The sequence below is a fragment of the Salvelinus fontinalis genome, chromosome 14, assembly GCF_029448725.1.
Source record: "Salvelinus fontinalis isolate EN_2023a chromosome 14, ASM2944872v1, whole genome shotgun sequence".
NCBI classification, from domain to species: domain Eukaryota; kingdom Metazoa; phylum Chordata; class Actinopteri; order Salmoniformes; family Salmonidae; genus Salvelinus; species Salvelinus fontinalis.
The window spans coordinates 2,041,508-2,069,497 of record NC_074678.1 but is presented as its reverse complement, the minus strand read 5'-3'; the positions used below and the strand labels follow the sequence as shown (position 1 = coordinate 2,069,497).

At 40.4% G+C, this 27,990-nt stretch overlaps 1 protein-coding gene across 8 annotated transcripts; it reads right to left on the bottom strand.

Annotated features, from left to right (window-relative positions):
- Window positions 1-24: 24 nt before the first annotated feature.
- ptprc (protein tyrosine phosphatase receptor type C) lies at window positions 25-27,637 on the bottom strand. Of its 8 annotated transcripts, XM_055943722.1 has the most exons (34): window positions 27,530-27,632; window positions 27,324-27,427; window positions 17,410-17,433; window positions 17,032-17,160; window positions 16,679-16,741; window positions 16,407-16,535; window positions 16,030-16,314; window positions 15,623-15,652; window positions 15,272-15,508; window positions 14,758-15,003; window positions 14,432-14,554; window positions 12,275-12,400; window positions 11,961-12,098; window positions 11,618-11,767; window positions 10,103-10,314; window positions 8,468-8,528; window positions 8,094-8,202; window positions 7,813-7,847; window positions 7,473-7,582; window positions 7,148-7,238; window positions 6,648-6,724; window positions 6,441-6,477; window positions 6,177-6,274; window positions 5,853-5,978; window positions 5,066-5,223; window positions 4,787-4,922; window positions 4,009-4,158; window positions 3,710-3,800; window positions 3,261-3,397; window positions 2,810-2,944; window positions 2,568-2,690; window positions 1,904-2,070; window positions 1,356-1,491; window positions 25-1,077 (listed from the first exon to the last, which is right to left on the bottom strand). In XM_055943722.1, exons 2-34 carry the CDS (start codon window positions 27,385-27,387, stop codon window positions 739-741), a joined length of 4,272 nt encoding a protein of 1,423 aa, XP_055799697.1. In that variant the 5' UTR covers window positions 27,388-27,427; window positions 27,530-27,632; the 3' UTR covers window positions 25-738. The 8 variants fall into 8 exon arrangements, with proteins under 8 accessions (XP_055799697.1, XP_055799700.1, XP_055799698.1 ...); XM_055943725.1 differs by lacking the exon at window positions 16,030-16,314 and having other exon boundaries at window positions 27,324-27,637; XM_055943723.1 differs by lacking the exon at window positions 16,407-16,535 and having other exon boundaries at window positions 27,324-27,637.
- Window positions 27,638-27,990: the final 353 nt, after the last annotated feature.

Here is a 27,990-nt window from a genome sequence, read left to right as displayed (position 1 = left end):
TAGAACATTTTGAATTCACTGTGAAACGTTTTTGACACTCCTTTATTTCAGAACAAAAGTACTGCTTATTCTAAATTAATATACGGTTTGATTTACGCTTAAGATAGTACAGAAAATAGCTGATCTAATATTAAAATGACAGCCTCCACTTAACTATTTATCAATATATACTAAAAAGCTCAAAATAAAAAAAAAGAGAAAGAAATCTGTAGTTTGAAAACAGCAATGTAGTGCAAAGTTTGCCATTTACTTTGCTTGTCAAAATAGCACACATTTTTGCAATTTCTAACAGTTTACCCTACCCCGAATACGTATTTAGGGCTCTATTCAAACCATATCGCTGAAGCGTTACAGATTTCGTGATCGAAATGTAAAGGTCATTTCCAATTGAGCCGACATACTACCGTGAATGCCGTCTCTGCCAAAACAGGAATATTTCCTTACAAAAATGTAGTTTGGCTTTTTTGCTGAATTTCCGCTATACGGATTGAAAAAAAAGCCCTTAGTTTGAACCTGAAAATACGCCAAGTCATAATTTTACAGAAATAAAGCTATAAAAATCATCAATTTCAGAACACATGTTAACTTCAAATGAAAGCTTTACATGTATAATACATTCAAGGAGTAATTAAACCAAGTACCAACTCTCCTATATCCCTCTACTGACCACTGAACACTAACACTGTAAAAGGCACTGAAGTACTAATATCCCATTCAAGCGTCTTTATATAGGTTCTGTCACACCTCCAGGGTGACAGCGGGGCCGTTACTAGCCCCCTCCAGAGGGGTTTTCTCTGTAGGGCTACCTGGCTCTTTAGCCTCATCCTCATTGCCCTCTGCTGCAGCACCTGCTTCTTTTCCTGCCACTAAGGGAGTGCTCTCTATCGCCTCCTTCACCACCTCTGCCCCCTGCTGGGTGGCTGTGGTAGCGCTGGCAGGCTGCTCTGCCTTGGTCTCGTTGACGACCTGGATGGAGTCAGCTGCTGCAGCAGCTGGGGCGGTGGCTGGCTGCTTCACTTCCCCGTTCTGAATAGGAAACGATCCCTCCACGGCGTCATACAGAAACTGGTACTGCTCCTGACAGGGTGACAAACACAGATACAGACATACGGACAGACAGACACCGGTGAGAGAGAGAACCATACCAACACTCACCCTTCTAGGGACAATCCTCATCGAGACAGTGTCTGAACTAGATGATAAGCTACCTTGAACACAAACCAATAGATAGTCCTACTGCATTTTGTATTTGACCCATTTACGACCTTGTACATCATACACACAATACAATGTGGAAATGTGCAACAGTATTTCTTCAGACCAGGGTACAGGAGGCCAATGTGTGTCCTACTTACCAGGCTGTGGATCATGCCTTGCCTCTCCTTGCGCAGAGCCTTGGCAACCTGGAACACGTCTACCAGTTTCTCTGTCTCAGCACTGTCCATGATGTTCCACAATGCACAGAAGATCCCAGAGCGAGACGAGCCATCACTGAGAGAGGAAAGAGGGATGGAGGACATTGACTCAATAAAGATCAGGGGTTTGACTCAATAAAGATCAGGGGTTTGACTCAGTAAAGAGTAGGGCATTGACTCAGTAAAGAGTAGGGGTTTGACTCAGTAAAGAGTAGGGGATTGACTCAGTAAAGAGTAGGAGATTGACTCAGTAAAGCGTAGGGGTTTGACTCAGTAAAGAGTAGGGCATTGACTCAGTAAAGAGTAGGGCATTGACTCAGTAAAGAGTAGGGCATTGACTCAGTAAAGAGTAGGGCATTGACTCAGTAAAGAGTAGGGCATTGACTCAGTAAAGAGTAGGGGTTTGACTCATCTTACAAGTCCAGATGCCTCCAAGAGTAGGCAGACATGTAAACAATGGCTAGAAGGGCTCTGAGACTGTGACTCACTTGCAGTGGACCACAACAGGCAGGATCCTCTCTGCCTTGCTGTTGCCATAGCCACAGGTCTGCTTGATGTTCTTGATCATGTCTGTCAAATCCTGAGGCTTCTCTGGGAGTTCTCGTCCCGCCCACTTCAGGAACTGGTACTGTTTCACCTGCCGACTGTCTTTCCTCTGTAGGGACAGGATGTTTGTTTGTTTCTTCTTCAAATCACATTTTATTGGTCACATGCGTCGAATACAACAGGTGTAGACATTACAGTGAAAAGCTTACTTAAGAGCCCATTCCCAACAGTGCAGAGTTTTAAAGAAAAGTAAGACAAATATTTGCTAAATAAAAAAGGAAATAGTAACACAACACAAATAGTAACGAGGCTACATACAAGGAGTAACAGTACTGAGTCAATGTCCAGGGGTACGAGGTAATTGAGGTAGATGAGGTAATACAGTATATGGGTTACACCAAGTCGAGTTCAGGTTCACTTTATTTACCTTTCATAATATTTTCCATGGTCTTTCTTGGATTCAACGACCAATATTAAAACAGTGACAAAGTTGATACAAACACATTTAATTTACTTAAGTTCTTAATGAAGAGATTTTTTTTTTAAGTTGGAGGAGAGTTATCACATTGTCTGACGTACGTGAGAACAGCCCTAGACATTCCCTACCTTAGGGTGACGGATTTGGATACTGCGAGTGGTGTACGCTGGGAGGGTTTCTGTGGCCTTCAACTCCACCTCGATTTCCCTGAAGGTTTTCTTCTCATCTCCCCAGTACGCTGAGCAGAACTCCTACGCATGCAGAGAGAAACACCGACTCACTCAAACAATACATCCACACAATGCATTAGAATAGCACTGCTGTGTTACAGAGGTTCTTAGAACCCCCCCCCCTTTGTTGTGGGACCCACCTGGTCTCCCTCCGTGAGGTCTGACAGCATGACGATGGTTCCGACCTTCTTCTGGAAGACCATCTGCCAGAAGTCTCCTGTGGTGTCGGCCAGAGGGCCCTGGGCTGCTATCAGACTCCTCTGACACCAATAACCCTGATTGAGATGAACATACTTTAAATGGTTCACAGGATTCAATCCCATTTTGCTTTGACGGCTATGCGCCATTTGAAGGTAAATACCTATTGAGCCATCATATGCAGCTTTTACCGTGAATGCGGTCTGACAAAGTGTGATCTAATTGAATCCTGCCCCTAGTTTCAGTTAGATTTAACACATATTTATTGTAATGCAACTCATAATAATGCGAACGGGTGAAAATCCTTTTGAGTGAGACCCCTTTGTCTCACATCCATAATCTTGTGTTTGTTAAATGACTTAACGTTTCTAAAATGTAAAATGTGGTATGTACATCTATCTGTGTGGCGTTGATGTATTTGGTGGACTCCTCATCGTCTTCGTCAGAAGAGGCATCATCATCCTGGTCATCATCGTCCTGGTCATTGCTGCTCTCATCCTCGAGCTTCACCAGAACCCGGTTGTAGTCGTCTGATTGGAATTGATTCAAATAGCAGTCAGTTTTAGGAAGTGAAACTTATCTGAGGAACTCTTCAAGGAAGAATTCTTAAAGGGAAGCTGAAAGTGTTTTAGCAACATGAAATCGTATTAAATTCAGTTCATATACACCCCAAGGAAGAATGACATCTTTAAAAAATATGGTCATTTTCACGTTTTCATAAATTCATAGAATGTTTGGGAATGACATAGTAAGACATTTTGTGAAGATTTTATGGAAATATATATTATTGTTATTATTATTATCAACAAATGATACTGGATCTGGCTGAACGCTGTACTCACATGGAATAACAGAAGAGGAGCGATTTTTCTTCTTGTTCTCCTCGTTGATCCCCGTGTTGAATGTCCGCCAGTTTTTGTACCGTGGAAGTCTCTACATCACAGAACGGTCAGAGAAAACTAGTTGAGTAAGAAGTACTCTGATAACACTTTTATTACATAGGAAAGACGGGAATGGAACAGTGGATGGGAAGAAGGGAAGAAATGACAGAGGGAAGCAAGAATGGATGAAGGGACAGGAAGTAATAGATGAAGGCACAGGAAGTAATAACAGAAGGAATACGTGAATAAGCTAAACTGACCTGGAACTCTGCCTCCAACAGAGTAGGCTCGTTACCGGGGTCTCTCTGTTTGAGCGTGCCCAGTGTTGGGTGCAGCTCAGCCAGGGAGATCTCTGTCTCTCCAAACTGGTTGTGTTCTATCAGAGCCTGATGGATCAGGATGTACTGAGCCTGACCGGACAAACAGGTTAGTACACATGTTAATACTTAATAATACACACCTTAATACTTAATAATACACACATGTTAATACACAACTTAATACTTAATAATACACACATGTTAATTTACAACTTAATACTTAATAATACACACATGTTAATACACACCTTAATACTTAATAATACACACCTTAATACTTAATAATACACACAGGTTAATACACACCTTAATACACACACGTTAATACACAACTTAATACTTAATAATACACACAGGTTAATACACACCTTAATACTTAATAATACACACATGTTAATACACACATTAATACTTAATAATACTTAATAATACACACAGGTAAAAACACACGTTAATACTTAATAATACACACATGTTAATACACACATTAATACTTAATAATACACACAGGTAAAACGCACATTAATACTTAATAATACACACATGTTAATATACACGTTAATACTTAATAATACACACATTAATACTTAATAATACACACAGGTAAAAACACACGTTAATACTTAATAATACACAGGTTATTAATATACACGTTAATACACACAGATCTCATAGTCTAATGGATAGAAACTCATAGTCTTATGTGATGACAACTTACCTCCACCTGAACCATGAGGCATCTCTGGCGTCGGAGCTTGACCACATATCCGTAGATGTCCACTCTGCCCTCAGCCTCCAGCCCCTCCATCATGGCATCGATGCCCATGTAAGTGCCTGTTCTCCCCACGCCAGCACTGCACAAAGTAGTATGGTCAAATTATGAACAATCACTTTAACACAAATATCTAATTCTGGACACAAAAACTCCCAACAGTATAGAAAAAAATACAAATTTTGAATAAAGAAAGTACAAAAAATGTAAAGTAGAATCCTCTACCTGCAGTGGATGACTATGGGTCCACTGAAGAGGTTCTTGAAGGCGTTGACGCGTCGCCTCAGCTTCAGCAGGAGGTGTGGCTCTCCTGGCACGCCGTGGTCTGGCCAGCTGGTGAACTGGATGTGGGTCACCTCCCTCTCTGCATTCTTCTCCCTCTTCTATATACACACACACACACACACACACACACACACACACACACACACACACACACACACACACACACACACACACACACACACACACACACACACACACACACACACACACACACACACACACACACACACACACACACATACATACATACATACATACATACATACATACATACATACAGGTGTAGGATCTTAATTTGACCAGTTTCTCACAGCAGGAAAATAATCCTGCAGCAACAGGAAATGTGAATTATTGTGTGGAATATAATTAATGGACATTTTTGTAGGGGTTGGTGTATTTTTTTGTTAGGGCAAATTAAGTCTGACATTTTAAAGTGGAAATTACAAACTTTAAAAGCCGTTTTAAACCTCAAATACAAGTTTGCATTTCCTGCAAAAACAGGGTGATCAAATCAAGATCCTACACCTGTATAGAGGTGCATGGGGTGACCAGCCATATTCATACCATTAGATCTTAAATCTAATCAGACATTCAGTGACTTTGATCTATAATTTTAGTTTATTTTTGTCAGTTGTGACAGAGTATCTTTATCAAGAGAGTAACTACCGTGTTTGTGTATTTTAAAATAACAGATATCGCTGTATTAACCCTGTGAATATTGACTCACGTTGGTCAAGCTGATTTGACGGATGATGTAATCGGGACAGTGCTCTTCTCTGTTCAGCTTCACAACAAACTCCTCAAAGAACTCCACCTCTCTTTCAGGAGACGGCCAGTACTGGGCGCACTTGTTCTACAGGGGAAAAACAACACAGAAACAGTTAAATGTCATAGGAAAATATCTTCAGAGGACGAGCTGTCTTTTCCTGTTGTTCTGGTTTGAGCTAACCGTGGGTGTAATCGAAAGGAAGCTCTGCTTTGCAAACCCAAGCAACATGCACACAAGCGTGTTAAGCGTTTAAACAGAACAGTTTTACTGTTATTTGCTTACCCTATTACTCTCCTCACAACGTGTTACCATGACGATGATAGAGGACTGTTGCTCCCAAACCATCCTCCAGAAATCCCCCACTGTCTCTTCCTTGGGACCTACAACACACACACACACACACACACACACACACACACACACACACACACACACACACACACACACACACACACACACTGCAGAATAAAGACGCAAGGCCAACACAACACAACACGATTCAGTGTGTAAAGATAATCCTCCTCAACAGTAAAAACAGCACTTTACCTTGAGCTGCGATGTACTTCTTAGACTCCTTGAAACCCTGTAATGAAAGACAATTTAGCACAGCACACAATAGGTACAAAATAAGTTGGTATCATTACTAATGACTATGTATTGTAATCACTATATATTTACTATTTTACCATGTAGGTAAATTATGAGATAACATGAGGACTGTTAAAAGAGAATAACCAAACAAGTGTTCCTTACGTCAATGAAGCTGGCGTTGATGTAGTCACAGCCAGTCTCTCCATTACCAGTGGTCAGCTGGACACGGTTGTAGTCGTCTGATTGGACCGAGACATAAGGAAATATCATCACTGATCTGAGAGGAGCAGTGTTCACATAGGATCATGTGTTCTGCCTTGGGACAGCAGTGTTCATATAGGATAATGTGTTCTGCCTTGGGACAGCAGTGTTCATATAGGATAATGTGTTCTGCTTTGGGACAGCAGTGTTCATATAGGATCAGGTGTTCTGCTTTGGGACAACAGTGTTCATATAGGATAATGTGTTCTGCCTTGGGACAGCAGTGTTCATATAGGATCAGGTGTTCTGCCTTCAGACAGCAGGGTTCATATAGGATAATGTGTTCTGCCTTGGGACAGCAGTGTTCACATAGGATAATGTGTTCTGCCTTGGGACAGCAGTGTTCATATAGGATCATGTGTTCTGCCTTGGGACAGCAGTGTTCACATAGGACCACTTACATGGGAGGATGTCCACGTAGCGGTTCTTGGGCTGGTTGCAGGACTTCTTGGCCTCTCTGACCGAGTTGCGGCTGAAGATCCTGGGGATGCTCTGTAGGGAGAGATGGGATCTGTGAGCTGAATGGTGGAATCACTGGAGCTGAGGTTAAGTGTCTGGGAAACATACAGTAAGTATCTGCCCTAGAAATAGACTCAACACATCACGAAAGAAACAGTAAATCCAGAGTAATTTACCATTTGATTTCTAACCTTCCTTTGTTTGTGTCTTTTACTAAGTGGCTAAGACTGCTGATTGGCCAAGGGGTAGTGGGATTCTAACATTCACCTGAAACTCCTGAAGGAAAAGACGTCCCTCGTCGGCGATTTTCCTCTTGTAGGCGTCCAGAAGCACCTCAGATCCGATTGGCTCTACGTTCAGCAGGTTTTCCTCATCACCTAGGAAACACCAATCAGTGACAACCCCCACGTACAGGAACAGGAAGCGATTGTATATTTTTGAAAGGTTTTAATGGAGAGAGTTCAAAGGGTAGAAGAGTCTATAGTCTTGCAACAGTCCTAGGACATCTACTCATTCAATTGATTCAGCAAGAGTGTGTCTCTATGCACTTAATGTAGATGGTTAAGAGCGTCTCAGTCGGATCAAATTTTAGGAAATAGTCACTTACTTGGCTGAATCAGCTCAATCTGTTCATCATTGTCGCTGTGGAACAAACAGTAATATCAGAGGCTCTCTTTCTTACCAAAAAGGAGAAGATAGCAGATCTACTGTACGGTTGAATACCATCCTCTACAGTATAATCTACAGCACCAAATAGCCAAACTAGAATGGATCTAAGGAAGCGACTACGTACACAGCTACCTCTTCAAATACAACCTGAAGGTCATCTGTAAGCCTACTGTAGCATTTGGAGACTTCCTGCCAGACTGGGACTGACTAAATACTCACTTGGACTTCTTGCGCTGCAGGATGTAGATCTTGTAGAGAACGAAGAGGAGAGCCAGAGACGTCAGGACGATGAGGAACACAAGGAGTCCAATCACAGCTTTGTCATTGTCTGAAAACAGACGAGAAGAGTGGTAAAGGGACATTTACACAACAATGTAATGGCAACACTGAATGCTGTTAAGCCTACCCTGAATGTAGGGAGGAGGAGTGACAAACGGCTACTTGGTCATACAGTTGATCAAAGTCATATTATTTTGTTAATAGGAGTCAGAGAAAGGTAATATTCATCCAAAGCGTATCATTTTAATCAGTCTGACTTGAGTATATTTATTGCTGGCTTCTGCATAAGATTCTGGAAATGTACAGCTACTTACAGTGAGTAGTAATGTGTTTTTCTGTTGGTTTGCTCTTGTGTTTCCCATTGTCTGTAACAATCTGAAAAAAGGAGACATTCATATATGATCCATCCACCACAATAGTTCCTGGTCCCCACAAACCCACTGGGTTAACAGGAACGCACTCTAATCAAGCCTGGGTTAACAGGAACTCTAATCAAGCCTGGGTTAACAGGAACGCACTCTAATCAAGCCTGGGTTAACATGAACACACTCTAATCAAGCCTGGGTTAACAGGAACTCTAATCAAGCCTGGGTTAACAGGAACGCACTCTAATCAAGCCTGGGTTAACAGGAACTCTAATCAAGCCTGGGTTAACAGGAACGCACTCTAATCAAGTCTGGGTTAACAGGAACACACTCTAATCAAGCCTGGGTTAACAGGAACTCTAATCAAGCCTGGGTTAACAGGAACTCTAATCAAGCCTGGGTTAACAGGAACTCTAATCAAGCCTGGGTTAACAGGAACTCTAATCAAGCCTGGGTTAACAGGAACTCTAATCAAGCCTGGGTTAACAGGAACTCTAATCAAGCCTGGGTTAACAGGAACTCTAATCAAGCCTGGGTTAACAGGAACTCTAATCAAGCCTGGGTTAACAGGAACTCTAATCAAGCCTGGGTTAACAGGAACTCTAATCAAGCCTGGGTTAACAGGAACGCACTCTAATCAAGCCTGGGTTAACAGGAACTCTAATCAAGCCTGGGTTAACAGGAACGCACTCTAATCAAGCCTGGGTTAACAGGAACACACTCTAATCAAGCCTGGGTTAACATGAACACACTCTAATCAAGCCTGGGTTAACAGGAACACACTCTAATCAAGCCTGGGTTAACAGGAACGCACTCTAATCAAGCCTGGGTTAACATGAACACACTCTAATCAAGCCTGGGTTAACATGAACACACTCTAATCAAGCCTGGGTTAACAGGAACGCACTCTAATCAAGCCTGGGTTAACAGGAACACACTCTAATCAAGCCTGGGTTAACATGAACACACTCTAATCAAGCCTGGGTTAACATGAACACACTCTAATCAAGCCTGGGTTAACAGGAACACACTCTAATCAAGCCTGGGTTAACAGGAACGCACTCTAATCAAGCCTGGGTTAACATGAACACACTCTAATCAAGCCTGGGTTAACAGGAACACACTCTAATCAAGCCTGGGTTAACAGGAACACACTCTAATCAAGCCTGGGTTAACATGAACACACTCTAATCAAGCCTGGGTTAACAGGAACACACTCTAATCAAGCCTGGGTTAACAGGAACACACTCTAATCAAGCCTGGGTTAACAGGAACACACTCTAATCAAGCCTGGGTTAACAGGAACACACTCTAATCAAGCCTGGGTTAACATGAACACACTCTAATCAAGCCTGGGTTAACATGAACACACTCTAATCAAGCCAATACTCTCTTTAATGATCATCCTGACTATGTGAACACTTTACCCGAGAGACATACTGGTGAAACACCATTTCTACATCTTCTGTTTAACTCATCTACATACAGTACATAGAGCTTTTCATTCAGCAGTATCTAACGCCACGATATATTACAGCATAGTCAATACATTAGGTTTTACTCTATGAATGTTGAATAACGTACCTGAACTTTGTAGGTTGTTAAATAGCTGAGGTCCTCAAACGTAAAACTGCACGATGTATTTTCTTGTGTCTTATGAAGACCAGACGCAGTGATCGTTGCAATGTACAACCTTCCCTTTCCCCTCCACTTATTTGGCTGTAATTGCGTACATGTAATGGTAAAAGCATTATTCTGAGTCAAAGTCAAAGTCTGGATGTCCACCATATCAGGCACTGTTGAACACAAACATAGGCCACAGATTACATTATGGTCATCCTGTTCACCAACAGATTGCATGTAGCGATCTCATGTACATATCATACTCTATGACTTTGTCCCAGATCACTGCAACATGTTTAGAGACATAGCTGCCATTTAATGCAGTGACTTCTTCAATTACTGCATAACAACATTTAATGCAGTGACTTCTTCAATAACTGCATAGCTGCCATTTAATGCAGTGACTTCTTCAATAACTGCATAGCTGCCATTTAATGCAGTGACTTCTTCAATAATTGCACAGCTGCCATTTAATGCAGTGACTTCTTCAATAACTGCATAGCTGCCATTTAATGCAGTGACTTCTTCAATTACTGCATAGCTGCCATTTAATGCAGTGACTTCTTCAATTACTGCATAGCTGCCATTTAATGCAGTGACTTCTTCAATTACTGCATAACAACATTTAATGCAGTGACTTCTTCAATAACTGCATAGCTGCCATTTAATGCAGTGACTTCTTCAATAATTGCACAGCTGCCATTTAATGCAGTGACTTCTTCAATAACTGCATAGCTGCCATTTAATGCAGTGACTTCTTCAATAACTGCATAGCTGCCATTTAATGCAGTGACTTCTTCAATAATTGCACAGCTGCCATTTAATGCAGTGACTTCTTCAATAACTGCATAGCTGCCATTTAATGCAGTGACTTCTTCAATTACTGCATAGCTGCCATTTAATGCAGTGACTTCTTCAATTACTGCATAGCTGCCATTTAATGCAGTGACTTCTTCAATTACTGCATAACAACATTTAATGCAGTGACTTCTTCAATAACTGCATAGCTGCCATTTAATGCAGTGACTTCTTCAATAATTGCACAGCTGCCATTTAATGCAGTGACTTCTTCAATAACTGCATAGCTGCCATTTAATGCAGTGACTTCTTCAATTACTGCATAGCTGCCATTTAATGCAGTGACTTCTTCAATAATTGCACAGCTGCCATTTAATGCAGTGACTTCTTCAATAACTGCATAACAACATTTAATGCAGTGACTTCTTCAATAACTGCATAACAACATTTAATGCAGTGACTTCTTCAATAACTGCATAGCTGCCATTTAACGCAGTGACTTCTTCAATCACTGCATAGCTGCCATTTAATGCAGTGACTTCTTCAATAACTGCATAGCTGCCATTTAATGCAGTGACTTCTTCAATAACTGCATAACAACATTTTCTGCAGTGTCTTTGAAGTTGATGTAGTTCTTAACGTCTATGAATGACATGAAATACAGTATGATGCACCTACCTCCAGTATCAGTCTCGATTGGTTTTAGTTCTGTTGGAGATATTTTGATGGTATTATTCTTGTACTTTACTGGCTTTATAGAGCAGGTATAGTTTGTGTACGCATCCAGGCCCTTGACGACACATTTCTGTGTTTTAGTTTCGTTGCAAACTGGAACGGAAAGAAGAGATAAATAAAGTGTAGAATTAACTCTCTGTATTTAATATCTCAACTAATGTTTCATATACACGTATATATAATTAGCGGAAAATTAAGAAAAAGAGAAATGAAGAATGATCAATTTAAATGTTGTGGTAGAATATTTATTTTGGTCATAGACAGGAATTTAGATTGTGTATCTTACCATGTTTATTAGGTTGACAGCAGCAGTTGTATGTGAGGGACTGAAGGTCAGAGAGTCGGCACTTATCAGTGGACAGGCCCCATTCCAGACTGATGGAGCTATTTGTGGATTCATTCTTCTTAACATTTACGACCACATCTGTAGGATACAACAGTAGGAATTACACCAATAAGCAAACTGAAGTGATATTCAACAGCACCAAATTGTTGTGTGTTGCTGCTATTTTTTTTAAAGATTTTAACATGCCATTCGAGAACATACTAGCAGTAGTAGGACTGTAAAATAAAGGGGTACCAAATCAATGTTGAACTTACCACACTCAATCCTAAATGAAGTGGTATTTTCAATTGTTCTATTGCCGTGGTTAATACGTCCGGTACAAGTGTAGTTTGTGAAGGGTTCCAACTGAGACAAATTCAAATTGTTGTTGTTGCTTTGTTCTGATAAATAGGAAATAAGAAACGGATACATTTTAATCATCCATTTGGTAGAACTGTCCACTAGACAGTATACATCTATTCTATAGAAAATATGAAATCAAGAAATAGTATCTTATCACATATATTAATGCAGATGAGTTATTTATTCCCGTGCCCCCTCGGCACAGCAGGACATTCAAAACCACCAGCGTGGTTTTCATTCAGTCCCTTACTGACCTTAAATTAGTGCTAAATGTTAACAAAACCAAGATTATGATGTTATAAAATGTATCCTAAAGATACCTGCGTATCTGCACCTTTAAATGAGCCCAAATTGAGCAAGTACCCCCATTATAAGTATTTAGGTATTTGGATTGATGACAGCTGGCCTTTAAAGCACATATTGAAAAATAAAAAAATAAAAAAACAAAATTAATATTGGCTTCCTGTATAGAAATAAATCCTGCCTCACTTTTGAAAATGGGAGGAAGATTGTTCAAGCCTCTCTTCTCCCAGTATTTACAGGGATATAATCTCCATACAGTGCATTCGGAAAGTATTCAGACCCCTTGACTTTTTCCACATTTTCTGAAATGGATTAAATAGTTTTTCCCCCTCATCCATCTACACACAATACCCCATAATGACAAAGCAAAAACTGTTTTTTTTTAATTTTTTGCTAATTTATTAAAAATAAGAAACTGAAATATCACATTTATATAAATACTCAGACCCTTTACTGAGTACTTTGTTGAAGCACCTTTGGCAGCAATTACAGCATTGAGTCTTCTTGGGTATGACGTTACAAGCTTGGCACACCTGTATTTGGGAAGTTTCTCCCATTCCTCTTCGCAGATCCTCTCAAGCTCTGTCAGGTTGGATGGGGAGCGTCACTGCACAGCTATTTTCAGGTCTCTCTAGAGATGTTTGATCGGGTTCAAGTCCGGGCTCGGGCTGGGCCACTCAAGGACATTCAGAGACTTGTCCCGAAGCCACTCCTGCAATGTCTCTCTTGGCTGTGTGTTTAGGGTCGTTGTCCTGTTGGAAGGTGACCTCCCCAGTCTGAGGTCCTGAGCGCTCTGGAGCAGGTTTTCATCAAGGATCTCTCTGTACTTTGCTCAGTTCATCCTGTCTCGGAGCTCTGCAAACAATTCCTTCGATCTCATGGCTTGGTTTTTACTCTGACATGCACTGTCAATTTTGGGACCTTATATGGACAGGTGTGTCCCTTCCATTGAATTTACCACAGGTGGACTCCAATCAAGTTGTAGAAACATCTCAAGGATGATCAATGGAAACAGGATGAACCTGAGCTCAATTCTCATAGCAAAGGGTCTGAATACTTAATACTTATGTGGAAAAGGTCAAGGGGTCTGAATACTTTCCAAAGGCACTGTACATGCAGCAGCCTTTGTTTTAAAACATTTCAATTTTCACTGAGCCCTGCGTTTTATCTCTGGATAAAAGTTTTGTACACATCATTGCCTTTTATACAGTTCCGTTGGCTGGGAGTCTCTGACTACCAGAAAGGCCTAACATTGGCTACTATTTGTATATAAAGCACCTCCAGAAACTCCTATACTACCTCACATTGCTCATAAATATGAAATCCAGTAATTATCAGACTCAAGGTCAAGAGTGGCTGGTTCTAGAGGTTCCACGGGTCTCCTCTGAGTTGGGGAAGACTGCATTTAGCTACAGTGCCCCTTGCTGCTGGAATGACCTTCAAGTCACTTTAAAACTTGATTGTCTGGTCTCAGAGGGTCAGTTTAGGACTCTGATGAGGAACGTGTTAAATGAGGACTGCATCTGTTCTGATTGATATATAGCTTGTGTCTATTGTTCCCTTTTGAATGAAATGTAACTGATTTGTGATGTTGTAATTGTAATTTTGTAGAATTGTATTGAAATTATCATGCTTGAGTTGTTGTTCTCAGGGCATCAAGCGGAAATGGGTTAGCCTGGTTAAATAAAGGTTCAATAAAAATAAAATACAAAGGTAGATAAATCTGAAAAACATTATTGTGTTATGAAGTATGCTTCTCTGCTTACCCTGGCAGGTGTAATTAATGGCTAAAATCCCTTTACAATTCACTGGCTCATTTTCCCACTTTATTTCTGCAGGAAGACGTTCAGGCCGTACCAGGACAGTTTTGTTGGCATTTAGGAAACTTTCTGTTAGAGAAATTAAACAATGAAACATAATGATCTGAAAGCAATAATAGTAACTTTATGGTTATGTAAAACTTTAAAAGAGGTACATCAACTTGATCAAATAGAACATAATTTGACAAATCTTTATTTTCCCTTTCCCTATTTTCCTTATGGCACCACAGTTTGTAACTGGGGCTGAATGCAACATAACAGAACCAACCTACCGACGGGGATGAGTTTTGTTTTGGTAAAGTTGGCACACGTCTCTGGAGGAAAGGTTGTATTGACTTCTGAGCAGAAGTCGGCCGGTCTTAGCTCAAAACATAGCGCATTGGATTTGTCTCCGCATGTGTGGGATCTCATTTGGGATTTCTCAAGGCCGTTCGGAGTTGCTTCACTGATATCCCAGTCACTCAAATAGCAAATAGACCCCGCTATGCAGTCAATGTCTTCCACAATGTCGTCTTTTTCTGCAAAGGAGTAACCATCAGAGCTATATGTAGAGGTGTAATCGTTCTACATCCACCAATAGGACAACAGTTATCTCCAGTCATAACCTTCTAGGTGGTTGTCTAAACTAATAGGAATCCTTTGGAATTTCAATTGTGGTTCTTTCTCATGATTGACAGTCTTGAATCCAAGGAGCACCTTTTTTAAATATTCACTCTCTAACATGTGACATTGCGTTATTCCTGATGTATCATTCAAACAGTGTAATGCTCAGTGTGTTTGACATACCCAATTTCCAAGTGGTCAGAGTTCTGTTTCCTTCGAGTTCACATCCAGGCTGAATCTTCATCACTGTATGGATACTGCAAGGCTTCAATGACTTCACCTCAACAGTGGAGTTCCCCAGTTGACGCCAAACATTGGTTTGTCCTGATTCATCCTGGTACGATATGTTGTATGTGTCGGAATTTGAGGCCTTTAAAACAATCCGAAAGCCATATTTGACAGGCTCGACGCTGTATGAACCTATAATATTAAATGAAAAGATTGGTCCTTGTTTATTTATTTATTAATTCAGGTGAACTATCCCTATCATGCACAGACTTAGATTGCATCTCAAACCAAAGAATTGGAACTCACACTTTGGCTGTGTTGGTTTAGTCTGGCTGCCTGAAAGACGGAACAGACAGGTGAGAATCCACGAGAACAACGTTACATTACAACATCACAACATTCCATTACAACATCACACTATTCCATTACAACATCACAACATTCCATTACAACATCACAACATTCCATTACAACATCACAACATTCCATTACAACGTCACAACATTCCATTACAACATCACAACATTCCATACAACATCACAACATCCAATTACAACATCACAACATTCCATTACAACATCACAACATTCCATTACAACATCACAACATTCCACTACAACATCACAACATTCCATTACAACATCACAACAGTGGGAGAAACATGATCTACTATCAATGGACACAACACAGCATCCCATGGAGGAGAGGCCAACCTGTGGGGATAGCTGTAGTGGAAGTCAGGGTGCTTGCAGGTGAGGTTTGGTTGTGGATGGGTGGAGTGATTGTAGGCAAAGATGGAGATGGAGAGGTGGAGTTGTTTGTAGGCAAAGATGGAGATGGAGAGGTGGAGTTGTTTGTAGGCATAGTCTGGGGTTGAGAGGTGGAGATGTTTGTAGGCAAAGTCTGGGGTTGAGAGGTGGAGTTGTTTGTAGGAAAGGCCTGGGTTTGGTTGAGGGTGCTTGCAGGGTCAGAAGTGCCTGTGCTCGAGTCGCCAGTTGCTATAAAATAGAGAACGACACACTTTTGATGTGAGACAGAGACAATACATTTTACAGCATTAACAGACGTTAATGCAGGAGGTATACATTACCGTTGGAGAGGGTAGCTTGGCTTGATGCCTGAGTGATGATGTTTGAGGTGGGGGTAAGCGAACTGAGTGTAGGTGAGCGGGTGGTAGGGGTCGTCGTGGTGATGGTGGTGGTGTTTGGAAGTAAGGGGCCTGATACAAATCATCTCAGTTAGAGAGAGAAATCACAGTAAATAACAACAATAACAACAACATGATGTGATCAGCTCCTGGTATTGCTTATTCTCCAACAGATCCAGCATGTCTCTATGAGAGATGCTGCTGAGCAGGTTTACCTGTGGAGTCGTTTGCTTTCTTGGTGGATTGTGTGGTTAGAGGAATGGAGATGTTGCTTTTGTCTGTGGATAAAGGTGACAGAGTGAGTGCTGCAAGTTTCTTGTGATGAGAGTGGAGGCAGGAGAGAAGTGAGTGGATAGTTGGTTGTTAGGTTGTTTGATTGGTTGACTGATGGAGGCTCAAAACGACAATGCTCTTGTTCTTATTCTGCACTTACAGTGTGTTCAAAATCACCACAACTGACATTTCACAACTAACACTCTGACTTCACCTTAGAGAAAGAGAGAAATCAAACATATCACTGATGTAAACGGAGGTAGCCTACACCTGGACACTCCAGTGTAGTATTTACCTTGGTCAGCTATGGGTGGAGGAGTGGCTGAGGTGGATGCTGTCTGAGAGTTTAAAGGTGTGGTGGGAATGCTTGGGGGTGTGCTGGTGATGGCTACTGTTGTTGGTGGGGATGTTGCTGCTGTGGAGCCTTGGATGAGAGAGTGAGAGTGAGAGTGAGAGGCTGACGTGAAGATTTTACCCCATAGAGCTAAATGTAGAAGCATCGGATCTCTATGAGGTTGACCAACTTTGGAGCTGGCCACCTTGTTGCTGCCTCTGAGCATTAATGTGAATAGCACCTGCAATCATGCAATGGTCACCTTCAGATGTGGACAAATCATGACTGATTCTGGGGGTTAAAGAAATGAATTAGAGAATAACTTTAACACCAACTGACCTGTCAAAGGTGTATCACCTTCACCTAAAAAATGAGAAGAAAATTATAGTTTTGTCATTGTCACTTTTACATTCACACATTTAAGTCATCATCAAGGACTTATGGCCAACATTACTATCTAACATCACATCAATCTGAGTAATTATTTATCTGAAATGAACTGCTATAAACATCGACCAACGTTGTATTTGGTCAGAATCATCAAGCACGTAACTTCCTCCAAGGCTCCTGTATATCACAGGAGGCTGCTGAGTGAAGAACAGCTCAGAACAATGGCTGGAATGTAGAAAATGGAATGGTATCAAACGCATGGAAGCTCTGTGTTTAATGTGTTTCGATACCATTCCATTCATTCCGTTCCAGCCGTTACTATGAACCCGTCCTCCCCAGATAAGGTGGCACCAGCCTCCTGTGGTGTTTAAATTGACTTCCTTACTGCTCGTAGCTAGCCGGAGAGGAAAGGGCGTTGTCAGCAGTGGTGGTTTGTGTGCGAGTGTGAGTGTGGCATAACCTGGTAGCCATGGTAACTCGGAGCAGAGCGAACACTCTATTTCAGCATCCGACCACAGTTTCCTGCTTCGCATCAAGCCCAGAGATGAGAACCCAATCCCCTTTCTGTTCTAAGAACAGCAATCGTTCATCTTCAGTTTTGTCACAACTGCAGATGTACAGTATGATATTTGACTATAATGCACACAGGTGTGAACGCACCAAGGCTCTTGACCATTTCAAATATATATATATATATATATATATATATATATATATATATTTTTTTTTTTACGTCACATGAGATAAGTATGGAATGTGCCAGACCCAATTACACCTTTAAGGTCTGGTCTACTTTGAGATGATTTGTGCTGTTAACTGTGTACTGTATTTCCTGTAACCCAAACCCTGAGCTTCTAAGGCAAAATGTAAAAAGCAGCGACTTAAAATGTTTACTTCCGCATTTCAATACAATTAGGTTGTCACAATGTTTCAGCATACACTTGCTTTGGTTTGACTTGACCTGCAAGTATTTTCCTATATAGGCCTCATACAAAACAACACAAAAATGAAACAGAAAGAAAGCACTTAGAGCTATAGAATTATTCAACCCAAAATAAACTGCTATAACATTGTGTTTCTCTTCCATTTTAACAGAGACCTACAACAGAAATGAGAATGTGACAGAGGCTGCTTGAACAATAATTAGACTTCAGGAAGTGCTTTTTTTTTGCTCAACTCTGGTTTCTGTGTTTTCGTGTTTCCAAGGGAGATGGGTGCACCCTGCACTGACATTTTACTGGTCCGCCCACCCAATGAAAACCTGGTCAGATGCTGCTGTTGTGACTGGCTGGGGATTCTTTTTGTTACTTTTTCACACTACTACACCTCTTCAGAATTGAAAGGTGTTACTCTCAGTTTGTGAATATGTAACTGAGGTAGTGGGTGAACTACCTCAGAACCATGGTTCATTACCACCAGTGAGTCTGCTATCAAAGTTTGATTGCAGAAGTGAAATGTCTTCACACATCCAGTGTAGCTTGTTTGCAGTTGCGTTTGAGACAACAAAAAAATCGACCATCAAGAGGAAGCTATGCGTTTACTTAATAATGGAGAGCTGGTTGCTATGTACTTTGCATAGAGGCTTGTGGGGGTTCTGGTAGCTCGTTCTCATCAATGGCAAGATGGCCAAGGCGAGGTGTGATAAAGTGATAAAGATGGCCAAGGTGGGGTGTGATAAAGTGATAAATATGGCCAAGGTGGGGTGTGATAAAGTGATAAAGATGGCCAAGGCGGGGTGTGATAAAGTGATAAAGATGGCCAAGGCGGGGTGTGATAAAGTGATAAATATGGCCAAGGTGGGGTGTGATAAAGTGATAAAGATGGCCAAGGCGGGGTGTGATAAAGTGATAAAGATGGCCAAGGCGGGGTGTGATAAAGTGATAAAGATGGCCAAGGCGGGGTGTGATAAAGTGATAAATATGGCCAAGGTGGGGTGTGATAAAGTGATAAAGATGGCCAAGGCGAGGTGTGATAAAGTGATAAAGATGGCCAAGGCGAGGTGTGATAAAGTGATAAAGATGGCCAAGGCGGGGTGTGATAAAGTGATAAATATGGCCAAGGTGGGGTGTGATAAAGTGATAAAGATGGCCAAGGCGGGGTGTGATAAAGTGATAAAGATGGCCAAGGCGGGGTGTGATAAAGTGATAAAGATGGCCAAGGCGGGGTGTGATAAAGTGATAAAGATGGCCAAGGCGGGGTGTGATAAAGTGATAAAGATGGCCAAGGCGGGGTGTGATAAAGTGATAAATATGGCCAAGGTGGGGTGTGATAAAGTGATAAAGATGGCCAAGGTGGGGTGTGGTAAAGTGATAAAGATGGCCAAGGCGGGGTGTGATAAAGTGATAAAGATGGCCAAGGCGAGGTGTGATAAAGTGATAAAGATGGCCAAGGCGAGGTGTGATAAAGTGATAAAGATGGCCAAGGCGGGGTGTGATAAAGTGATAAAGATGGCCAAGGCGGGGTGTGATAAAGTGATAAATATGGCCACGGTGGGGTGTGATAAAGATGGCCAAGGTGGGGTGTGGTAAAGTGATAAAGATGGCCAAGGCGGGGTGTGATAAAGTGATAAAGATGGCCAAGGCGAGGTGCAATAAAGTGATAAAGATGGCCAAGGTGGGGTGTGATAAAGTGATAAAGATGGCCAAGGCGGGGTGTGATAAAGTGATAAAGATGGCCAAGGCGGGGTGTGATAAAGTGATAAAGATGGCCAAGGTGGGGTGTGATAAAGTGATAAAGATGGCCAAGGTGCGGTGTGATGAAGGCTATCTCCCCCAATCTCTCTCTCAAAATTTACATTTAAAGCATTTTAAATTCAGGCTGAAACACCACTAAATGTTGAAAAAATATACTGATGTGAAAACTTTCTTCAGAAAATATTCTCACCCCTGTATATATAAATATATATACAGTGACTTCAGAAAGTTTTCACACCCCTTGATTTGTTCCACAATTTATTGTGTTACAGCCTGAATTTAAAATGAATTAAATTGAGATTTTGAGTCAGTGGTCTACACACAATACCCCATAATGTCAAAGTGGAATATATATATTTTTTAAATACAAATTAATAAAAAATGGGACGTTTAAAATGTCTTTACTCAATGAGTATTCAACCGCTTTGTTATGGCAAGCCTAAATATATTCAGGAGTAAACATGTGCTTAACAAGTCACATAATAAGTTGCATGGACTCACTCTGTGTACAATAGTAGTGTTTAACATGACTTTTAAATTACTACCTCATCTCTGTACCCCACACATACAATTATCTGTAAAGTCCCTCAGTTGAACAGTGAATTTCAAACACAGATTCAATCACAAAGACCAGGGAGGTTTTTCAATGTCTCGCAAATAAGGGCACCTATTGGTAAATCCATTTTAAAAAAGCAGACATTGAATATCCGTTTGAGCATGGTGTTATGAATTACACATTGGATGGTGTATCAATACACCCAGTTACTACAAATATAGTTGCCAGAGAGGAAGGGAACCGCTCAGGGACTTCACCATGAGGCCAATGGTGTCTTTTATAAAGTTTGTTTAATGATGTGATGGGAGAAAACTGAGGATGAATCAACAAAGTAGTAGTTCACAATACTAACCTAAATGACAGAGTGAAAAGAAGAAAGCCTATACAGAATACAAATATTCCAAAACATGCATCCTGTTTGCAATAAGGCATTAAAATAAAACTGCCAAAAAAGTGACAAAGAAATGTTCTTTATGTCCTGAGTAAAAAGTGTTATGTTTGGGGCAAATCCAACACAACACATCACTGAGTATGATCATGTTAATTGGGGCAAATCCAACACAACACATCACTAAGTATGATCATGTTATACGCTATTATTGCACAGAGAGATTCCATGCAACTTATGAAGCAAATGTTACTCCTTAACTTATTTAGGCTTGCCATAAGAAATGGGTTGACTACTTATTGACTTAAGACATTTCTGCTTTTCATTTTTTATTATTTTGTAAAAATTTCAAAAACACAATTCCACGTTATGGGGTATTGTGTGTGAATACTTTCTGAAGGCACTATATATATATATATATATATATATATATATATATATATATATATATATATATATATATATATATATATATATATATATATATACAGTGCATTCGGAAAGTATTCAGACCCCTTGACTTTTTCCACATTCTGTTACATTACAGCATTATAAAATTGATTAAATAGCTTTTTTTCCTCATCAATCTACACAAAATACCCCATAATGACAAAGCAAAAACAGGTTTTTGAAAATGTTTGCAAATGTATATAAAAATGTAAAAAACTGACATACTTTATTTACATCAGTATTCAGATCGTTTGATATGAGACTCCAAATTGAGCTCAGGCACATCCCTTTTCTATTGAAAATGCTTTAGATGTTTCTACAACTTGATTGGAGTCCACTTGTGGTAAATTCAATTGATTGGACATGATTTGGAAAGGCACACACCTGTCTATATAAGGTCCCACAGTTGACATGTACTTGTCAGAGAAAAAACCAAGCCATGAGGTCGAAGGAATTGTCCGTAGAGCTCCGAAACAGGATTGTGTCGAGGCACAGACCTGGGGAAGGGTACCGAAAGATGTCTGCAGCATTGAAGGTCCCCGAGAACACAGTGGCCTCCATCATTCTTAAATGGAAGAAGTTTGGAACCACCAAGACTCTTCCTAGAGCTGGCCGCCTGGCTAAACTGAGCAATAGGGGGAGAAGGACCTTGGTCAGGGAGGTGACCAAGAACCCGATGGTCCCTCTGACAAAACTCTAGACTTCTTCTGTGGAGATGGGAGAACCTTCCAGAAGGACAAACATCTCTGCAGCACTCCACCAATCAGGCTTTTATGGTAGAGTGGCCAGACGTAAGCCACTCCTCAATAAAAGGCACATGACAGCCTGCTTGGAGTTTGCCAAAAGGCACCTAAAGGACTCTCAGACCATGAGAAACAAGATTCTCTGGTCTGATAATACCAAGATTGAACTCTTTGGCCTGAATGCCAAACGTCACGTCTAGAGGAAACCAGGCACCATCCCTATGGTGAAGCATGGTGGTGGCAGCATCATGGTGTGGGGATGTTTTTCAGCGGCAAGGACTGGGAGACTAGTCAGGATCGAGGAAAAGATGAACAGAGCAAAGAACAAAGATCTTTGATGAAAACCTGCTCCAGAGTGCTCAGGGCCTCAGACTGGGGAGAAGGTTCACCTTCCAACAGGACAACGACCCTAAGCACACAGCTAAGACAACGCAGGAGTGGCTACGGGACAAGTCTCTGAATGTCCTTGAGTGGCCCAGCCCGAGCCCGGACTTGAACCCGATTGAACATCTCTGGAGAGACCTGAAAATAGCTGAGCAGCAACGCTCTCCATCCAACCTGACAGAGCTTGAGAGGATCTGCAGAGAAGAATGGGAGAAATTCCCCAAATACAGGTGTGCCAAGCTTGTAGCGTCATACCCAAGAAGGCTTGAGATTGTAATTGCTGCCAAAGGTGCTTCAACAAAGTACTGTAGTCTTGAATACTTATGTAAATTTGACACTTGATTTGTAATACATTTGCAAACATAAAAAAACTGCTTTTGCTTGTCATTATGGGGTATTAACATTTACATTACATTTAAGTCATTTAGCAGACGCTCTTATCCAGAGCGACTTACAAATTGGTGCATTCACCTTATGATATCCATTAACGTAGATTAATGAGAATAAAAAATTCAATAAAAATGTAGAATAAGGCTGTAACGTCACAAAACGTGGAGAAAGTCAAGGAATCTGAATACTTTCCAAATGCCCTGTGTGATTCAGAACCCAAATGTTGCACGTCTTGATTGTTGACCAATGACTAGTCACCGGCATTGGCGCGCAAAGGTGAACGCACATATCCTGATTAGTGACTAGAAATAACTGGTTTCATTTCCTCCAGTTTTTCCTGGCAAACAGTTGGCCTATGTTTATCATCCGTATAAAATACAGTTAGTCAATCTACTACAGACTCATCTCTGCCAGAACATGGAAAGCCTAATGTATTGAGTTGAACTTTTAGTTTTTTGTTTAATATTCACTTTCATTTGCACTTTCAATTGCATCTTTTGCTTTTAAAGAGAAACTATTTCAGTTTATCATTGAAGTCAAAGACAAGTTTTCCCTTGATGTTAAAACATTACTATGACTTTAAATGTGATATTGTACTTTGACTTTAAATGTGATATTGTACTTTGACTTTAAATGTGATATTGTACTTTGACTTTAAATGTGATATTGTACTTTGACTTTAAATGTGATATTGTACTTTGACTTTAAATGTGATATTGTACTTTGACTTTAAATGTGATATTGTACCTTGACTTTTTTTATTAAAACAGTATGTCATTGTATATTTTATTTGGCGATTTGATTGACCATTTTCATATTTCAGATGAGACTAGTTTGGCTGCCTAGTGACTCACAAGTTTTGTACCATTCATTTATGGGGCATTGTGGGTCAAAATGTCAGCAAGACCACTGGGATACATGATAATGGCAACAAATGGAGTTGGTTTGGATATAGTAATGGATATAGTAATGGATAAAGTAATGGATATAGTAATGGATATAGTAATGGATATAGTAATGGATAAAGTAATGGATATAGTAATGGATATAGTAATGGATGTAGTAATGGATATAATATGGATATAGTAATGGATATAGTAATGGATAAAGTAATGGATATAGTAATGGATAAAGTAATGGATATAGTAATGGATATAGTAATGGATGTAGTAATGGATATAGTAATGGATATAGTAATGGATATAGTAATGGATAAAGTAATGGATATAGTAATGGATATAGTAATGGATGTAGTAATGGATAAAGTAATGGATATAGTAATGGATATAGTAATGGATATAGTAATGGATATAGTAATGGATATAGTAATGGATAAAGTAATGGATATAGTAATGGATATAGTAATGGATATAGTAATGGATATAGTAATGGATATAGTAATGGATATAGTAATGGATGTAGTAATGGATATAGTAATGGATATAGTAATGGATATAGTAATGGTAGGCAACAGTCTTTCTTAAAATGTTCTATTTTAACTGGAATTGTATTGGTCATTATTGTCATTGTCAATAAGTGCAGCATTTATTCCAGTTCAAAATATTCTTGCAAAACACTTTACTCAGACGGTGGTGCTTTCCCATATTTTTCTAATATTTGCTCAAATGTAAATTTTTTGGGGGGTGTCCTTTTTTTTGTTTGAGCACCCCAAAAAAAGGTCTATGCACAGCCTTGCTCTCTCTCTGTCTCTCTCTATAATTTACATTTACAGATAAGATGTCGGTCTGCTAAGCCTCATCCCCCTCTTCACCACATCCCCCTCTCCTTCCTGAAACACTGTTTTAATCATACAGCTCTATGAACATTTCAACACCACTTCTTCATTTCAAAGGCTTCTGCTTTTCTCAAGGCATTTTCTTAAGTTCCATCTCAGCCACGGCCGGCACGCTCATTAGGCAGGAGTAGGCCATCGCCTACGAAGGCAGATTGACGAGGGTGTCATTTACTGAGCTAAACTCATCAAGATTCACCTCCAACAACAATACCTCACGTAATTCTGCCCCCAAAACAATGACAGCTTTTTAGTTTTGCATTGATGCCGTCCTGTGATAAGCACTATCCACTTTGTCAAAGGTAGGGGCACAAAATATTTTGCTTGTCCACTCCCAGCGCGCCTCTCCAGGATGCTGTTGGAGAGATGCATCGCTGCGGGACTCCACCAACGTTCCGTCAAAAAAACGACGTAACATAAATCACGTAGCAGACATAGTATACGGTAGAAAGAGTATGTGGCCTTTTGTGTAGCCTACAGGCTGGAGATGAAATGGATGACAATGTAATGAGACAGACACTTTTTACATCATGTGGGTTTCTCCAGATCAAATAGCCGAAACTAAAGTACACCCAATCAAATAGAAAATGTGCTGTCATGGAAACAAACAACATGTCCTAAAACCAAGACAGGTCAAAGTAAAATGGGCAATATGGAATGGACAATCACAACTGTTGTCCAGGAGTTTCGCCTCATTGTCATGATCAGTGGTTTCAAGTTTGTATCCTAAAATTTTTGACAATCTGACAATAGCGAAAAAGAAAATTCTTCTGCATTTCCCACTGTGTAAACACATTGCAAATAGGCTCACAATAACTCCAGATAAAGTTGGGTAGCTGATATTCATAGCTTAAATAGACAAATTAATTAGTTACAGGAATCAGGATTAATAAAGCCAATGCCACGGTCTGTTTTACAAAATGGTGGGCCTACCACATGGACGGGCATTCATAAAATTCCATGGTGGCCGGCACGGTAGGCTACACCCCACTAAGCACGAGCCGTCTTTTTTTTTTCTTTTTTTTTGTGTTTTAAAAACAGTAGGGTTACCACATAGACGGGCATTTTTAAAATAGAATTTCAGGCAATACTGTAGGCTACACCTCAGTAAGCATGGGCCGACGCCTTTTGACTTCTTCTTTTGGACCGGCCTGACTTCCATGTCCACGGACATTGATTTTTGGTCCGGTCCCAGACCAAATCTATATCAATAATGTTTGGTTCAGATTTTGTCCAGTCTGGACTAGTCTTGATTTGTCTCAAAATAAATCAAGGATATAAATGACGTATTTTCAACTTTCATTCAGAATCAAAGCTGAGCCTGATTTCAACATCTGGGAAATACATATTTTCAACTGTCATTCAGAACTGAAATTAACCTGATTTCAACATCTGGAAAATATGTTTTTTTCAACGTCCTGGAAAATATTTATTTTAAACGTGTGGAAAACACATATTTTCACCTTTCATTCAGAAACTAAATTGAACCAAACTTCAGCGTCTGGAAAATATATATTTTAGAGCTCTTTTTAACTTCGTTTTGCTTACTGGGACGATTCTAGTTTTGCCGGTGCATTTTTTGGTTTCGCCCAGTGTGTCAGAACGGCAAGGCCCTGATCTCAGCTATAGCTATACCAGGAAGTGCAGACAGGCCGCTCAAAATGGAACACGGAAGTGGTTGAGCTGTGATCTGTCTAAAAAGAACCCCATATCTAAACTCTATGTGTCTTACTGCAGCTGGTAGAAGTACATTCTACATTCAGAACATTCACATCTATTGGAGATTCATGCTAAATATACACAAACAAGGGTGCACTTTTGCACACAGAGCAAGAGGTTTTGAATGTATCATGGTTGCACAGTGAAAGGCAGGTATTAGCTTTAGATTATTACTTAGATGTTAAGTCTCTGATCTAGATATATATCCAATCACTGAATGCATTTTAGTGGACCAAGTTAAGAGTAAGAATTTGACTAATCACTAACCAGGTGTGTCCTTTCTCTGAGGGGGAACATGAGGGGACCAACTCAGCAGACTCCTCTTTAAAAACGAGTCCTCCAGGTGATGCCCACCCAGACAGTTTAGAAGGACTTGACAATCTCAGAGTTACTCTATTCCAACTCACTTTTAATAGTTAAACCTAACAAAGTTATTTGCAATTTGAATGGTCTGGGAAAAAAGTATAGCATATCCTGCTTGAACCACAGCCCTTTAATCACTCTCTCAAACATGATTGATCCATTGTCAACATTAGAAATGCCTGTAGAAAAATGCCTCAAGTAAATTAGATTTTATCAACCTTATTAAATGCAAATCTTACACTCTTTGAGTGACCGCATCGGGATACATTTTCTATAACAATTCCATGTACTTTATTGGTGAATTTAGGCTCCACAGCCCTGTCACCATTAAAGGGATAACAGCCCTCCCATCAGCCCCATCCCCTGGGCATCATACTGTACTTACATATGGCCAGCTCAATGAGCCCAGTACACAGCAGCAGGATCTTCAGTCCATAGAGGCCTGCCATGTCCAGGAGCGACGATCACTCTACCCAGAGACCATACGTCCTAAAGGTAACGCCAAAAGAAACTCTTACAATTTATCCGTCGTAATTTCAACAAAACAAAACAAACAAAAAAAACGTTGAAATGGTGTGTATTTGTCTTTACGTATGTCTTCCCTCCGGTCTTATCAGTGGACACAGCTTCCTGAATGTGTTCCCCTAACCCTAAACTCGCCTCTGGTCCCTCAGCGCTACGCGACAAGTGATGTCACAGCTAGCTGAGACTCTGTACTTTACCTTATTTTACAGGAAGTCCCATTTCATCTACGCCACACATCTCCTTCCCTCCACTTCTGCACTTTCCTCTAAGATGCACAGCATCAGATACATACAAAATACACATGTTTGTTTAGTGCAGCCTAGCTTTAAGTGTGTTTAGACATGTGCCTGATCTTCTGAGGAGGAGAGAGCATGGTCTCACAGTGAGACATGGCTGATTTGTCCGTAAAAGTATTAAACAAAAGGTTTTTTGAACTCACAAACAAGGATTACTTCCATATAACAGAGTTCTAAGTGTTGAATAGTGTCATTGGTCCTGTGTAGGTCAGTTGGTCTAGTTTGGTGCTT

Coding starts and splice junctions, on each gene's coding strand:
- ptprc (XM_055943722.1), bottom strand. CDS start 27,387: ATGGCAGGCCTCTATGGACTGAAGATCCTGCTGCTGTGTACTGGGCTC. Junction 8,529..10,102: donor TAACAACCTACAAAGTTCAG/GTACGTTATTCA, acceptor TCCTTTTTTCAG/ATTGTTACAGACAATGGGAA. Junction 7,239..7,472: donor TTTTCCTTCAGGAGTTTCAG/GTGAATGTTAGA, acceptor CTCTCCCTACAG/AGCATCCCCAGGATCTTCAG.